This window comes from Oryzias latipes, chromosome 15 (assembly GCF_053564925.1).
Source record: "Oryzias latipes strain Hd-rR chromosome 15, Olatipes_Hd-rR_3.1".
In the NCBI taxonomy this organism is placed as follows: Eukaryota; Metazoa; Chordata; class Actinopteri; order Beloniformes; family Adrianichthyidae; genus Oryzias; species Oryzias latipes.
Genome location: NC_136251.1, coordinates 12,125,550 through 12,141,594, shown reverse-complemented (window position 1 = coordinate 12,141,594; position 16,045 = coordinate 12,125,550). Strand labels below are relative to the sequence as shown.

General features: G+C 39.8%; 1 protein-coding gene across 3 annotated transcripts in view; it reads left to right on the top strand.

Annotated features, from left to right (window-relative positions):
• LOC101159770 (spectrin beta chain, non-erythrocytic 1) overlaps window positions 1–16,045 on the top strand; it is a 122,255-nt gene that overhangs the window by 61,248 nt on the left and 44,962 nt on the right. For all 3 annotated transcript variants that reach the window (XM_023963144.2, XM_023963143.2, XM_078931740.1), the window contains one exon: window positions 13,737–13,888. In XM_023963144.2, the coding sequence (XP_023818912.1) occupies window positions 13,737–13,888 (152 nt within the window). The remainder of the gene's footprint in view (window positions 1–13,736; window positions 13,889–16,045) is intronic.

The following is a 16,045-nucleotide window of genomic DNA, read 5'->3' as shown; positions in this document are numbered from 1 at the left end:
AAGATGAAACTATAAGACCGTTCATAAAATTGATATAATGATCCTGTCTGTACCGGGTGTTGCAGATTTTTGGGTTGTCCGGGCCTGTCAAGGGTTGAAGAGCGGAGCGGCCGGTTCAAGTTGCATCTTTAGGGGGGAGCAAAAGTGTGTCTTGCAGTTTCTTTGAGGCATGTTAAAATTGGAACGTACCATTTTTGTGCGTGTGATAATTGCAGCACGAAGTATTTGTAAGGCTAATGGAAAATGCACAGCCTTATGGGAAAACCTGTATACATGGAGCTTATCATGTGACCATAACTTACTGGCTCCTTGCAAAGTTTGCATGATTTTGCAGGGGAAAAAATGAAAAATCCCCACGATACTTTACTTACTTCAACCCCTACTTACCCTTGCTTGTTGTTGAGGTGTCCGCTATGACCTGTCGCCTGCAGCATGTACGTATTGGACCTTGATATTTCATCGACCTTCCTGCCCTGTACAGGTTTGCCCATTTTTCACCTGCAGAGACGCCGTATCCACCTGTAAGGTCAGCTGTGACCAAACCGAAAGTTCTGGTTCTGTAGTTTTATTTGGAGATGCAAGTAAAGAAAAGCAACAAACTTAGGCCTGCACGATAAATCGCAAATTATCGATATCAAGCTGTGCAATACACATATCACAAAAGAAAACTGTGATAAATGGTTACCTTAAATATGCCAAAACAATCATTTAAATGAATTAAATAAATCCCTTTATGCATTTGACCAATCGGATGGAGCCCTTCACGTTGTTGACCAATCAGATGGAGCTCTTTTATGTTAGATGTTCATCTCCTATATAGACGAGGGTCATTTGGAGTGTAATTTATGTTTTGTTGACTCTTATTTAAACTGAACTGTGGCATTGAAATGGAAATTATGTTTTTGGTTGTTTTGCTGTTTGCTTATGTATCACAAGTTATATCGTCATCGAAATATTGATCAATAATAAATATCACAGATCATGAGTTCTCCTCAAATCGTCGAGCCCTAATCAAAAAGCAGAACTGATTTCGTGCTCTATCTACAAGCCATGTAAAGATCAGTACAAATGTGTTTTTAATCAAAATCCTGGTTTAGATGTCTCGCAGTGGCAGATCTCGACCTCTGACCTTCAGACCATGCGCAGCGCTCCCGAAGGCTGCGAGGTGTCGGTTTTTCTATCGACAGAAGCCGTTAGCCGTAAAACCTTTTTTTTCTGTGGAGAAAACATTGGCTGATAACTGACCGGCGGGCTGAATTTAGCTGAAGGCCGATGCAGCCAATTTTCTAATGGCAGCTATTGAGGCTGAAAGCAGGCGGCTGGCTCCAGGCCTGATGGGGGGGGGGGGGGTCATGAGGCTGAAAGCAGAGAGCTGCTGTCTCTGAGAAATCATTCAATTTGTGTTTGCCTCACAAATGCCCCTGCATATGTCAGCTACTCCGAAGTATCTATTTATGCATATTTCAAGCTATTATCAGATAAAACTGAAAAACTGTTCATTTAGGGGTTGGATTTTAGCTCAGATGCGCTCCAAAACAACGGGACCTTATTTAGTTAATAAAAGTGTGTTATTTCGTCAATATCAATGCAGTCTTGCTTTTTATCATTTCATTATAAAAATGTAAAGGCAAAAATTATGATAAATCCTGTTTCAACATTAAATTTAGTTTTGATTCATGTTAATAAATGGCAGTAAGTATGAATAAAAGTTCAATCTCGTCATGAATTTTTACAAAATATACATACTGTGGCTTTATTGTATGAATGCCAGAACTTATGATATTTTGAAGTCGGACTCTGACTGAAGGTTGGTATGAATTCAGTGTCTTCAATATGTGTTTTTTATTCATTCATTTCAAGTCCATTCTTTTGTGTTGAATCTTACTTTAACTGTAAATTGTTTTTTGTCATTAAACTTCAGTTAAAGAGTCAATTCACAACCCAAAAGTAGTTTGGTAAGTTTAATAGAAATAAGCTGAAGCTGGATTGGTTTTCCTTTTATTTCAATGGACTTTCAGCTCTTTGTCGTTTTCAGAAGCTTCATATGAAAGTTTTTTTTCTTCTCCAGGCTTTGCTTCTTCCTCTTTTCTTTATCTGAAAAGTTGACTGATCTTCAGCAGAGAATGTTCCAGATGAGGCTTTTATGGACTTCATCGATGAACTGCTGTGGAGTTTAGGAACTCGTGCTGCTTTTAGACGCTTAGATCCACTCGAGTCGGTGTCGGAAAAAGAGCGGCAGCTGGAAGCCTGCTGCTGTTCCCACGGAGTAGGACAGATAAGCAGTTCGCGTCGTGGGCTTTATGGCGGCCTTCTCTGAGGCGTGTTTGGGCTGTAAATCTTAAAAGTGCGCCCGGCACTCGTAACCCTGGTGCTCCAGAGCCGCGCCTCACCTCCGCCGCTTCAGCTCCAGTGACGAAAAGTTTGAAGGGTCGCCGATTATCGCTCCTTCAGGAGCGAAGAGGCGGCTGACAGGCAGCTCTTCCTTCTTTTAATCAGGAGTATTGAGCGAACATCCAGTTAGGAACGATGCAATTACAGAGCTAGAAGAGCCGCCTGCTGCACTGACTCATGGGACTTTTTTATTCAAAGACCCTGCAGAGCTGAGTCATGATGAAGAACAAAAAAAATGTTTATTCAAACAGAATCACAGGAAGCCATCTCCTGTCAGTAAAGATAACTTTTGAGGTTATTTCAAGTTTATTTTCTCACATTTTGCTCCCATGAGGCTTGACTACATTACCCAGAAATCCCAGCCAGACAGGTTTCCAGGTACCTGAAGGACAGCTGGAGAGTGACAGGAGTCAATGGAGACATGAATTAATAAACAGATTGGTGGAGGAGTTAATAATTCAACAGAAGAAGCCCAGACATGGAGGGAGGGGGGTGAAAAGGAAAAATTAGACAAGAAGGAAGACGGAAAAACATTTAAATGGAGATGAAAAAAAAAGGATTTGGTGAAGGATGAAAAAAGATGTAGTTTAAAAATGTTGCTAAACTGCTGATTTAAGTGTGATTATTAAGAAAATAAAACATTTTCAAGCCCTTAGTTTGAAATTCTAACGTGGGCGGAGCTTCATACTGCGACATCAGCGTGGGCGGCTAACATAAACAAACCCTTTAGAAAAATGGCGCCTGTCAAACCATCAAACCACCCCTTGTACTCAACCAGCCAATCAGCTGCTCAGAGAAGGAGGGGGCGTGTCCAGCGTGGTCCATAAAGCCCCAAAACATCCAAATGTCTTTCGGTTGCTCTTTCAGTGAGCTCCTCATCCTCCTCATTAAAGATTCATGAGCCGCTAACCTCCCCCCCCCTCACACACACACACTTCTAACATTTAGCCTCTTAGTGAATTTAAAGAGGATCGGATCCACATGGAGCAGGGAAGAAGGGCGGCTTCATGCCCTCCTCCTCCTCATCATCACTTCCATATCATTGGCTCTGAAAAGCCCTTTGAAAAATTATAAAATGAAGAATAAATAAATAAAATTTTCATGCTTCTTTTATTTAAAAAAAAAAGAATTTCTTTATTAATTTTCGTTTTAAAATGTTATGTTATGTTTTTGTTTCTGTTGTCTAACCTCAAAGACCCACTCCAGTGAAAATGGTGGTTTTGTTGTTTTTAACGTGTTCTTGTGGCATTTTTCTGATGATATATACGAAGAAAAATTAAGCTTGAAATTACATTTGAGTATTTTTTTATTCAAATCGCTGTGAATCAGGAGCAGATTATAAAAATGCTGTTTGTTAAAGATCTTCATAAAAGTTTCAGCAGCAGAAGAAAAGTTTTACTTCTTCATAAACTCTTAATGGACTTTTTCAGTTCTGTTTTTTTTCCATAAATGGATGAAATGAAATAAAATGTGGTTTTATATGATGTGGATCATCTTAATTTGTCGTTCTTGAGGCCATGTTGAAGTCCCAGGCAAAGGCTAAACATGATCTGGAGTCCTGAAGCTGTTTTTTTAGAAACCCGTCCTGCAGCCTTTCTCCTCTATCTAATTGCTCCTTCCCGTCAGAAGAAAGCCCGGTGGATCTAGAGCGTCTCGTGAGTGTCGAGATGACATTCTTCAAAGAAAAAAGGAGACAATATGGAAGCGATTGAGGGAGCGTGGGCTGCAGCCGGGGCGGCGGTATCAGTTACAGGCGCAGAATCGGGCTGTTGTGGAGCGTGAGCAGAAGGTGACATGGGGAAGTGTTTGAGGGGGGAACCCCGTGGGTGCAGGAGAACTGCTGTCTGCATGTGCGCGGTTCAGCACACGTATCTGCTGGATGAAAGGGCCGCTTTGACAGGAATGCTCCACTGAGCATGCTCACAATGGCACAAAGGAGGTGGAGCCTGCGAGAGCTTAAAGAGAGGGAAAAGGGCGATTTCTCAAAACCTCAGATTTCCTTGGATTCTGTGTGTTTTCCGCTGAAACCCGTCCTCAGGTTGTGCAGCAGTTTCTGGCAGTTTGGAGTCCACAGCTGAGTGCAGCTCCGTCTGAACTGGCAGAATTGACAGAACTCCTGAGCTTCACAGTAAAAAGTGTTCAGCGTCACATTGATCTGCTGCAGCTGCACCTTCAGACCGTCTCCTGCAGGTTTCTGAGTTGATCCTCTTAAACTAAAGCGAGTTCAGCCCCAAACAGGGGACAAATGTAATGATTTATCACCCGGTCTTTGCACAGTGACCCCCCCCCCCCCCCCCCCCCCCTATGAAGCTGTAAAGCCACAATAAGGGACTGTTGAGGAATAACAAGTCTATTCACTGAGAGACATCCGCCTGTTTCTATCTAATGAAACAATGAAAACTGCCTTTAAAGACCCATGCCAATGAAAATGGTGTTTTGGATGTTTCTAACATGTTTTTGTGGCCTTTTTCTGATGACGGAGGACATATTAAGAAAATTTAGCTTACAATTGGATTTCTGAGTATTTCTTAATTCAGATCACAGTGAATCATAAATCAGAAACGCTGTTTGTCATGTAGAAAATTCTGTGGGCGGGCCACAAGCAGCTCCCTGCGGCGCTCTGCAGCGGTGAGGGGAAGGGGTGCGCAACTCAGAGGTGAATTTATGATGAACTCCTGCCGATCTGCAGAAACTGTCTCCTTGAAAGCGACACAGGTTTTTAAAGTGTCTCTAAAAACGACAGATTCAATTTCAACCTAAAAAATGTAATTATTAGTACCTTTTGATATTCTAATAGTTGTTTGACATTGCATATTAATGAATAAATGTTAGAATAGATGAAATGCCAGCAGGTTTCTGTACAATTTTTTCTACTTGACCTTTATTTAAACTGAGCAAAGGAGTGACTTGAGTTGTTCATTTTTATTTATTTATTTCCAAATTTAACAGTCGAACACTTTTCTCCTACAGACATTTATGACATCATAGAAAAACTTTCATTTTCTCTGAATCCATAATACTTTAAGCATAAATGGATTTTAACTAATGAAAGTATTTCTCCAACCCATATTACATTTAGACATAAGGTCATTTAGATATCATTCAGGTCTGGAGCAAAGTACCTTCTCCCGCCTGCTTAAAGCCAATGTTGGAGTCTGAAAATGATTCTCTGATTGTTTCTTCCAACCTGGTAACTGAGCCTTTCCAAACCTGGGATTGGCTCCAAATTCATCTCGATTTATTTGATCTATTAGACGGGGACAAACATGAACAGAGTGGTTCCTGAGCGTGGTTGTGACTGCAGCTCACAGTTTCTTCATGGGACCGGACAAACGTTAAAAAAAACGAGCTTTCTACACCCAGGTGTGTGACAAACTGATTGGACTTTGACTTTTATGGCCTTATCAAATCAAAGCCTACTTCCTGAGAGCGTTTGAATCCACTCTGTATCGCCATCTATCCGTTCATCCATCTTCAGAAACGGCTGAATCCCTTTTGGGGTCGTAGGGTTGCTGGAGCCTATCCCAGCCACTGTTGGTTGAAGGCAGGCTACATCCTGAACAATCTATCACCTTTTTGTATTGCAATAGACTAAATTTTATACTACCTATTGCTTCATGTGTACGATGAGCATTTTTTAAAGGAGAGCTCTGTGGAGATGATTGTCTATTGCAACCATTTAATTAGTTTCATGTCTGTGTGTGAGTCAGATTTCAAAGTCTATTCCACAGGAAACCGTCTAACCACGCCTGCGTGGTTAAAGTGAAAGCCTAAAACAACTGAGAGTAGTTTAAGGTCAGTCAGACAAAGTAGATTGTCTTTTTCCAACATAGACTGCAGTGTTCAGAGGTTTTGGTCTGGTAGAGTGGTTGGGTTTAAGTCCAATCATGATCTCCACAAAATGAAGAGTAAAAAGTATTTCCAGAAGCTGATTTAGATCTTGACTCAGCATCCTGAGCAGTTTGAGTCATGCATGAGGAAGAGCTGACAGATTCAGACGACCGCTGAGAGAAAACAGCAGCTTTCCCACTCAGCTTTTAGAAGTCTGTGCAGAATCTACGTGAAGGAAGAGGCTCGCTGCCAAAAACCACACAAATGAAACCCAGGAAAGTTGTGTGCAGGTGTCACAGATCATGTGTGATTGCATTCAGCAAAAATGTGAGTGCGTCAGATAAGCTGATCTTATCTGGCGTGCGGCTTTGTAAAGGTATGATCAGGAATGTTGAAGCCGCTCATTCTGAACGAAAGCTTCTTGTTTCTCAGCCTTAGAGTCCTACAGGTCTTTTTTATTTAAAGTTAAACGGAGCAACTGTTCCGGTTAAAAATTAAAAATGAATTTACAAACTCTCTGGAAGGACTTTGCTCCAGGTTTGGGCTTATCCTGATCCAAAGTCCGTTGTCATTCTGATTTAAAAGTGCTCACTTTTATTAGAGGATTGTACTCATTTACCAGGAGTCAAGGATCAGCTGCCAAAGAAAAAGACTGAAGTCTGAAGTTTCTGCTCTGACAAACTACAGAATTCAAAACATCTGCAGAACTTTCTGGTCCAATTTTCTATTCCAGTTTTATTCAAGTCCCATCACTTTTTTGCCGTTTTTTCTGGAGCTAAATAAATTCCTACTCCTGTTATTTATTAACCCAATTAAACTCCATACTTTCAGCTGTTGTAATCACTCTGGTGTCAAAACATTTTTGGGATTCCCATGTAAACTTTTGCTTTAAATCACGTTTCTTGGTCGTCAGCGTAACAGCTGATAAAAAAGTGAATATAAACACAAAAAAATGAAAACTTTGTTCTCTTTATGTAGTAAAAAAAGCAGCAAATGTTCAGCAACAAAGATCAATCATGATACTTGACTTTTTAAAATCTGTTTTCCATTATTTACACCTCAGGTAAATAAATAAGCATCAAGAGTTTGCAATGGCAAATTTATCTTTATCTTTGCAATTATTACATTTTTTGTGGTGGTTATTTTTAAGACATTTTGTACTTTAGCATTTGTGCTACCATTCAGAATGTTTAAAATACCTTTTTGAGCCTTTTTTGCAACATTTATTGAGTAAGTGTAGTTTTTCTTGATGGATTTTTTTATGTTAAAAAAATCTTATTCTTTAGATTTGTTTCTGATTCTCATCAGTTGAAAGTAAAAAGAAAACTGAATCTGTGAGGACTGTTTTTAAAGACTAACGTGAAAATCTTTAATATGAAAAATAGTTTATTTCTCTGCGAATTAAAAACAAGTTTTAAGCTGCAGAAATCTACAGGTCAGTGTTAAAATACTAACAATAATCAGAAAATAACAGTCAGTACTGAAAATTACTAACAGAAGAGTTTTGTTTCTTTCATTTGAAAATTCTCAATTAAAAAAATGTAAAATACTAAATACTTTACATATTACATACATTTTTCTTATTTTACATTATAAGTGTAATCTGTAATAATAACAGTAATCGCTGTTTGTTGTTTTTATTTTCTTATTTTTTCAAGCATTATTACTATTGTCGTTAAGGTGGGAAGTTTGCAGCAATCTTGAAAAATATAAAGCAATTGGAAAGTTGTTCCCTTTAGGGCAAAATACTGTTGCTATGACAACTACAAATAAAGGAATTCTTTGAAGATGAACAATATTTTCACTCTAGAAAAAAAAAGTTAAAATAAAAACCCAGGAGATGAGTTTCAGTCAAATATCAGCCTTTTCTTGTTCAGCCTGTGCCTCAAGGCTCCACACAGCAAAGGCAGGAAAGGAAGTTGACTGGGAAGAACTTTTATGTCATAAAGGGTTTTTTCAATACTACATTAACAGTACTTTGTCTAAAGTTTTACTGAAAATAGTTCGGATTATTTTTACTGTATCACTTGGAAATCCTTCACTGACTTCTTTAAATTCTCCTGGACTCATGGAAAAGAATCGTTCATGTTTGTCTACAACAGACTCACTGTTTTTGTTCACAGCAGCATGAGAGTCACGCAAACTTGACTCAAGAAACGGTGCTGAATAAACACAGCAGTTATGCTGTCAGGACAATTTAAACTTTAACACAAGGTTGATGGATTTGTTTACATTTTCTAGCATCTTTTGTCACTCAAACTTTTGTCTTTTTAAATGAGATTGTAATCTTAAATTGATTTAAAAAGCTGTAAATCGTGTTGTGGACACATTTGATCAAACTGCATCCCTTTTTTTTGCCACGGTTGAGGTTTTTTTGCCCTGACTCATGTCTCACAGGTTGCAGATTCAGTCTTTTCTTTATTCATCAATACAATTCTCGGGTTTGTGGAGCAAATTGAGGTTTAGGGTTAATTTTCAGCCTGAATTCAGCGCTTGGTGATGATGAGACCCACGTTCCTCTGTTCTATGGTTTTCTTTCTTTCTTCATTTTTTGGTTTTTCTTTTCTTTCTTTCCTCTCCATAGTTTGTTTCTTTGCATCCTTTTTCCTTCCTTCCTCTCACTTCCTTCCTTCTTTTTTCTTTGTTTTTCATTCTGATCACCTCCTTCCTTCCTCTCTTCTCCACCCTTGAGTTGAACTCTGGTTCCTCTCCTCGTTCCTTCTTGCTCCTTTTCTTCTCAGGTTTCCTTCTTGGCCGTTTCTTCTTCCTCCTCCCACTTTTCTGTAGCATTTCTTTATGGAACTAAGGCGAAGGGTTCAAACCTGAATGGTGCAGACCGTGCTCATATTTGTTGTGTGTGTGTGTTATTTACATTCACACAATGATACAAGAGCTTGATGCACCTCACATGATGCTCTGACTCCACTTTCCTGTCTCCATTGTGCGTTTGTGTTTGTGTGCGCGCTTCCTGAGGTTAAGGTCATCCTCCTATTAAAAGTGTGTAACTGTGTGTTTGTGTATGTGTGTGCCATTGAGCCGATCTATAGATCCCTGTCAAACTCGCAGAAGCTTCTTCTTCTTGTGGATTCAGCAAAACCCCGAGAGTCAGAATCCGTAACTGAAGCCGCTGACATTGAATTCTGCTTAGCTGAGTGTGTGTTTGTGTGTGTGCGTGCACACACTTGTTTATGTGTGTTCACTTTAAACCTCCTTAAGTAAATGCAGCCAGTGCTTATAAATGTTAAGTTTCTATTCTTTATTTTGTAACACAAAATCTTGTGTTACACAAAATGTAACACAAAATAATGAATGAAGTACATTTGCTGAATAAATATCATAAACATTATATAACATTAGAATATGACACTGAAAGTAATAACGTTTCATATCTAATTTAGATTTCTTGAAAAATCCTTTAAAAACAAAACATTTTTTAAAGATTTGAGATTTTTGATTTCCTGTATTCATCTTCTTCTTGACACAAGAGGAAAACCTGAAGATCACACTGGGAGGTTCCTGTGTTCTGCGGACATTCCACTGATGAACTGTGATTCATCAAATCCACAAAGGGTCAAGTTATTGCCGTTTCTTTCGTGTCGGTCTGCGGCGCTGTGCGATCTGCCAGTGTGAGGTTCATTTACTCGCATTCAGGAAAAAGCAACGGCTGCAGGAAGGGGAAACCCAACGCCCCCCCTCCCTCACCCACCCTCTGTGGGAAGCCACCGCACGCCACGCGCACAGACTAAAACATTTCGGGAGAGGCCAAAGATGGACAGAGCGCACGCCAACACAGAAACTCAGCTTAATAAACCCAAAACTAGTCCCCAAAGAAGTTAGCCTCTTTGACGCAAACTACTTCTTCTTAATTTAGAGTTTTTCTTTTGAGAAAAAGTTCATAATTACAGCCTGCATTTAATTATCAATCACACCAAGACACCATAAACTAGGGGTGTCAGAATCCAGGCCTCAAGGGCCAGAATCCAACATGTTTTCCAACCACCCTAGCATCAAAGCTCGATATTGGCTGAAAACACCTGATCCAGGTAATCTGCAGCAGAAAAAGCCGGATTTCTGGAAAACCAGCAGGAAGCCGGTCCTCGAGGCCTGGAGTTTGGCACCAATGCTAGAAACCTTTGCAGCTAACTTTAAGTTAGTAGAGTAGATATGCAGCCTAAAACACTAAGACGTGACTAACAAGACATAGAAATGACCTTTACACCTTTCTGCAGGTGTGGATGGACTTTCACCCGATTTTGTTTGATACCATGTTGGCACCATTCTAAAATAAAGCTTTTGAATGCACAAGTGTTTTACTATTGACTGTATAAGAGGACTGGACTGAGTGACGCCTCTCCCCCCTGGCGTTCCAAACAGGAAGTACCTGCTGCCTGCTAGAAGCTAAAATGGCATAGACTTATATAATGAAATAAAAAGCTGTTCTATTTGTCAGAACCAGCATTCTTGCTGAGCTACTTTTGTTTTTAACACGTTCTTGATAATCCTCATTTTTGCTTCATGGTGTTTTTTTCTGTAGTGTAAGTTATTCGTTTTAAACTGACCAATCAGATGCTTCAATAATAGCATGTGGTTTCATGGTGAACATCTCACGGAGCCGGCTTTTAAGTGGTAGGGGTGTGGACTTCTAACGAGCTTACTCGTGATTGGTGAGAGTGGTTGCCATAGATACAATGACTCAGACTTATCACTGCTTACTGAAGTTATCTAGCTGTAACAAGGTGGTGTTAATTTGGTTGGAGCCAAAAGTAAGCCATTTTCTGTGAATGACGTCACACTATCCAGTTCTTATATTCAGTCAATGAGATTGACCTGAAAAAGTCTAAGTCTGTGGTTAATAAACACCTGTTGCAGTCTTCATGTCTGAGCAGGAAAGTTGTTTTCCAAATGGATATATATTCCATACATGATCCTTTTTCTTTAAAGTTGCCATGGTCACACTGTTATATTACTGAACTTTTTATTGTTTTGCTTTGTTTTGTCTTGATATTTGCGTCCTCCATTTATTCAATACATACAGTGTATACTTCATTCTTCCTTCAGGGGAAAGTAGAATTTGTATTAACTTGATGTGGATTCACTATGGATGTGATGACAATGTCGTCATAAGGCAACATCATGCCAAAGGCAGAATCTTTGCATTTGTGGTCCATTTTCTCTGAAACGAAGGACATTTGTTTTAGAAAAAGTGGAGCCCTGATATAACAATCTAGAAAAGTTGGATTGTTCTTTTCTGGAGTCTTCAGCCGTTCTCCACCCTTTCATCCACTCTCCTATTTCCTCTGACCAATCCCAGACCTGGTGGCGTCTCATCCTCCAGCCGCTCCAGTTTACCTTTAGGTTTCTCAGAGAGCGCTTGTGCAGCTCCGGGCCTCCCAACACTGCGGCCATTGTCCCGCCTCTGGAGGTCAATAGTGTGGTTTGGAAGAATTGCTTCTTATCAGCTGCTTGTGGACGTTTAACCGAGCCCAGTTTCCTTCCAGAGGTCACGCTGAGTTTATTCCTGCAACAAGGAACTTTCAGAACTCCGAAGCTTGTCTGCTCCAAGATGCTGAGAACGTGACCCAAAAATCCCAGAAATATTTCAATAATGCACGTACGACTGCTTGTGTCCAGCCCTTTCTGAGGAGGGAACATTTCATAGTAAAAGTGAAAATGGCTCAAAAACACTGTTAACGGATAATAGTTTTACCCCCCACACATTGAAACTAACGGACCATTGGAAGAGATGGCTCACATTCAACTGACTTTTGTGCATTTCAGTTTCTAAATCTAAAATCTAAATGCGTTTTCAGTTATTTTCCCCTAAATGCAGGTAAAGCTCTGTTCAGATTCAGAGGATATCTGCAGAGAATCAGCAGAAGTCAGTCCTCAGCATGCAGAGTGAGCCTCAGAAACAAACCAGAAGGTCTGTGAGGAACAAACCTGAGCTGTGGACGCTCAGGCTGCATTTCTTCTGCTGTGTGTGAGGTTAGCCACAGCTGGGTTTTGGATGGTGTCTGCTCTATCAGACACAAACACTGCAGCCGTCCAGGAACAATGACACGATTCTCAGGAACATCCAGATGGTCTCATCTGCCTTTTTTCCCCTCTCCAACTGTTTTAAGCAATTTGGATGAAATAGTTTCAAAGTGAAGGGACAAAAGTGTTTTGGGAACTTTTTACTTCTTTACTCTACAATGAAAGAACTGACAGATAATTCTAAAACATTTTTTAAGATGTTTTTTTAAACTCTTTAATGAAACATCAAAAGTGGCAATATCATTTTTTTAAATGATATATAGATAGTACCAGTTATGATATGTTGGGTAATTAATATGTTTTTGATCACAACAATATTACTTTAAGAAGCAATAATGTTGGCATGAGTTTTTAGGAAAAAGCACCTTATTCTACCCACTGTCTCAAATTGATTAATTTTTACATGGTGAAACTCTATTATACTGAATTATTTATCAACAAACTTAGCATTCTTTCAAACAGCAGGTAGTCATTAAAAAATGAATACCAATAGATGAGTTATTCTCACCATAAAGTTTGGAAAATTAGCACATTTCCTGCCAGAAGTGTTTTTGAGATTTCATGGAAGCAGCCATTTTGAAATGAGCAGGAAAAGCCACTCTACTGCCCCTAGTGGAATGATAATGCACCACAAGGCAGAAAACATCTACCATGGGGTTTTTAATGAAAGTTTGGATCGTGCTAATGAGATTAAGGTTTCACAAAGGCATTCACCAAATATGATGTTAATGGTTATAGGATTAAAAACCAGGCCAAAATACCCAACTTTACATCTTTGTTATTTAGGGTTATTACCTTTTCTTTACTTCCGCTTCTTAAATACTCGAATACATTTTTTGTTGGGGCTTGAAATGAGGATCAGTGCATTGGTAATTATACCATAAAATGATATGTGAAATTTTTATATCAGTTGAATTAAAGCCAATCTTGAAATAGGACTTTGTTTGAATGTATTTTAGCTTCATTTTCAGGTTTAATTTTTTTACTTTGTGTGCTTTTGCCCAGTAACTTCCTCTGAGATGTTCATTGTTGAGGTGTTCAGTCCTCAGAGGTACATTGATGCAATATATTCCGTTGAGTTTCCGCTTTGGACTCCGTGAATTCTGCAGATTAACAACTTGTGTCTTAAAATAAATGCCTGCAGTTCTTGCTTCAGTGGCTTCTTTTAAACAGACTATATTTTGTCTTTTAAAATTAGAGTAAAAGTTTTTGTTATGAGTAAACTGAACGGATCCATTCTTTGTAGATGGGGTTCCTCTGGGTTCCTGTTTGGTACTCCCTACCTTCTGTTAGGATAGGTTGAGACACCTGATAATTGTCATTTTCCTTATATTTGTTTTGACAATTTGGGGTACTTTTTTTTGTTACTTCATGATATGATATCCATCTGGAAACCTGGACCATCAAGTACGATTGTCCATAAAAAAGACTGAGAAAGTTTGGTTCCCTCACTGACCATCTTCTCTCTATGTGTGCAGATGAGCGCGAGGCTGTGCAGAAAAAGACCTTCACCAAATGGGTGAACTCCCACCTATCCAGAGTCTCCTGTCGCATTACAGACCTCTACATGGACCTGAGGGATGGACGAATGCTCATCAAGCTGCTGGAGGTCCTGTCAGGAGAGCGGCTGGTAGGTCACCCAGTGAGCTGGGCTTTTATTTTGAAACATCTGCAGAGACAGAGATTGATGTTAGTTCAAACAGCACTCTGGTTTCCAACCATAGTCAGGTTTAGGTGTCTTAAACAGCCTCTTTTCCTGGCTTTATGACATCAAAAATCCCTTAAAAATATGTGAATGACGGGGAAAAACGAAAAGAAAAAAAAAACGTTAAACTTAAAAGCTGGATGAAGATTAACCCTTTGAATTCCAGCTTGTTTCTGTTTTAGGATTTTCTTGTTTAACTGTTGCCATGACAATAAATCTTGGCTTCATGATGAATTTTCATCACATGTTGAGACATAAACTTGTGTCCCCCAAACCCCCCCCACCCAAACATTGACTGTTAAGTGACATCCGGCTCCACAGACCAGAACTCCTCTTTCTGGTCATCTTCTTTCCGTTCTCCTTCTCTCTTTTCCTCTTGGCCGTCTGTCCAGCCTCTTCAGTTCAGCTTTCCTCTGTCATCCGGCCTTTTCTCAGCCTGTCAAACTCACGCAGAGGAAACGCAGCCAGACCTCCAGTTTTCTCCTAATATTTCACATGTATTTGAGCATTCATTTCTACGATCTTCAGTTTCAGCTTCTCGTAAAAAAAGAGAGAGAAGTGGAAGGAAGTCCGGGGGGGGTTAGGGTTGTGAAAGGAGTCGTTGAGAAAGTTTGAGGGTTTGCTTGAAGCCAAAACGCCTCCAGAGAAGACAAAGGAATCTGAGCTGCAGAGGAGGAGAGTCCACGTCCTTTATTAAACATTTAACAAACATGGCCTCATTGTTCATTCTAGCCGGGGACTGCTTACAGAAACCATTTTTATCTGTTTCAGCAAAAACTGAAGGAACTTGAAGAACTTTCTTTGTGTGTTTCTAGTTAAAGAATATTTAAAAAAATAAAACGAATTACGTTTTTACAATCAGAATTCTAAAACAAGAAAATTAAATGTCAACGGCGATCTAGGTTTTTGTTTCCCATGTGCTGGAAAACTCAAATCGGTTTGTTCTTAAATCGTCGTAGATGCAGAAAAACAAAAATATGTGCTTCAAGTTCCAAGAAGACACTTCTACACTAATGCTCTTTCAGTTTTGAGCCTTTTTATGAATTCCTCAAAAGCAGACATTTACTTCCTAAAATACCACAGGACGCCTCAAATGGCTTCATCCATTATCTGCTGCAGATGCAGTCTGGGTTAAGGCTGTGTTCTGGACAAAGATGTTATGACCTCCATGTTCCAGTCCCCACAGCCTATTCCTAGTAGGGTTAAAGCCTTTGGCCAGTTTCGAATTCTTACTCCTACATTTAGTCCTCCAAACAAAGAGTTATGTAAAAATAGTGTCTTCGAAATCTGACGTTACTCCCATTTGATGTCATCAATAGTTTCTGGTCAGCGACGTTAGCGCGGAGCTGCTAGCACTCAGAAATGGATAACAATATCTGCTTTATATCAAACTTCTTCCACTTTCGGCTTGTCCCATCAGGGGTCGCCACAGCGAATCAGCCACTTCATCGCGGATGATTCGCATGGTAATCTTATCAATGTTTTATGCCGGATGTCCTTCCTGACGCAACCCTCTCAAATTAACCGAGCTTGGGACCGGCACCGAAGTAGAGAAGGGAACAGGGAGCAGCCTGGATTCGAACCCTGGTTTCACGGACGGAAGGCATCGCCAACCAGCACGAGCTAAACCGGCTCCCTTTCTGCTTTATATCAAACAATTTGGGAAAACTGTGGTTGGTGATTTTACAGAGGAGGTGTGAATCCATCAATTCTGCATGACACACTCAACTTTTGATGATCTGTGTGATGCCCTGGGACCTCCTGTGGGGGCGCTGTTTAGTGCCCAAGGCAGCCAACTCCTAGCGCAAGCGCAACATTTTTTTTGTTGATAAATTTGAGTTTTCTTTTTAATTGTTATGTTTCCATTAGGCACATTTACTATCACAAATTCAATCTGCGCAATTTCAGGCAATAGAAACACAGCTTTTGTGTCCTTGACTAAGGAATTGAACTTATATCTCTGTAATATACACCCCCCCCAAACAGACCTCTGATGTGCTGAAAAATAACATGCAACAGCAGTAAAGGTCCAATCCTTAACAGAAATCTTTAATCTCAACTCCTTCTGCTGCATCTGGAAGA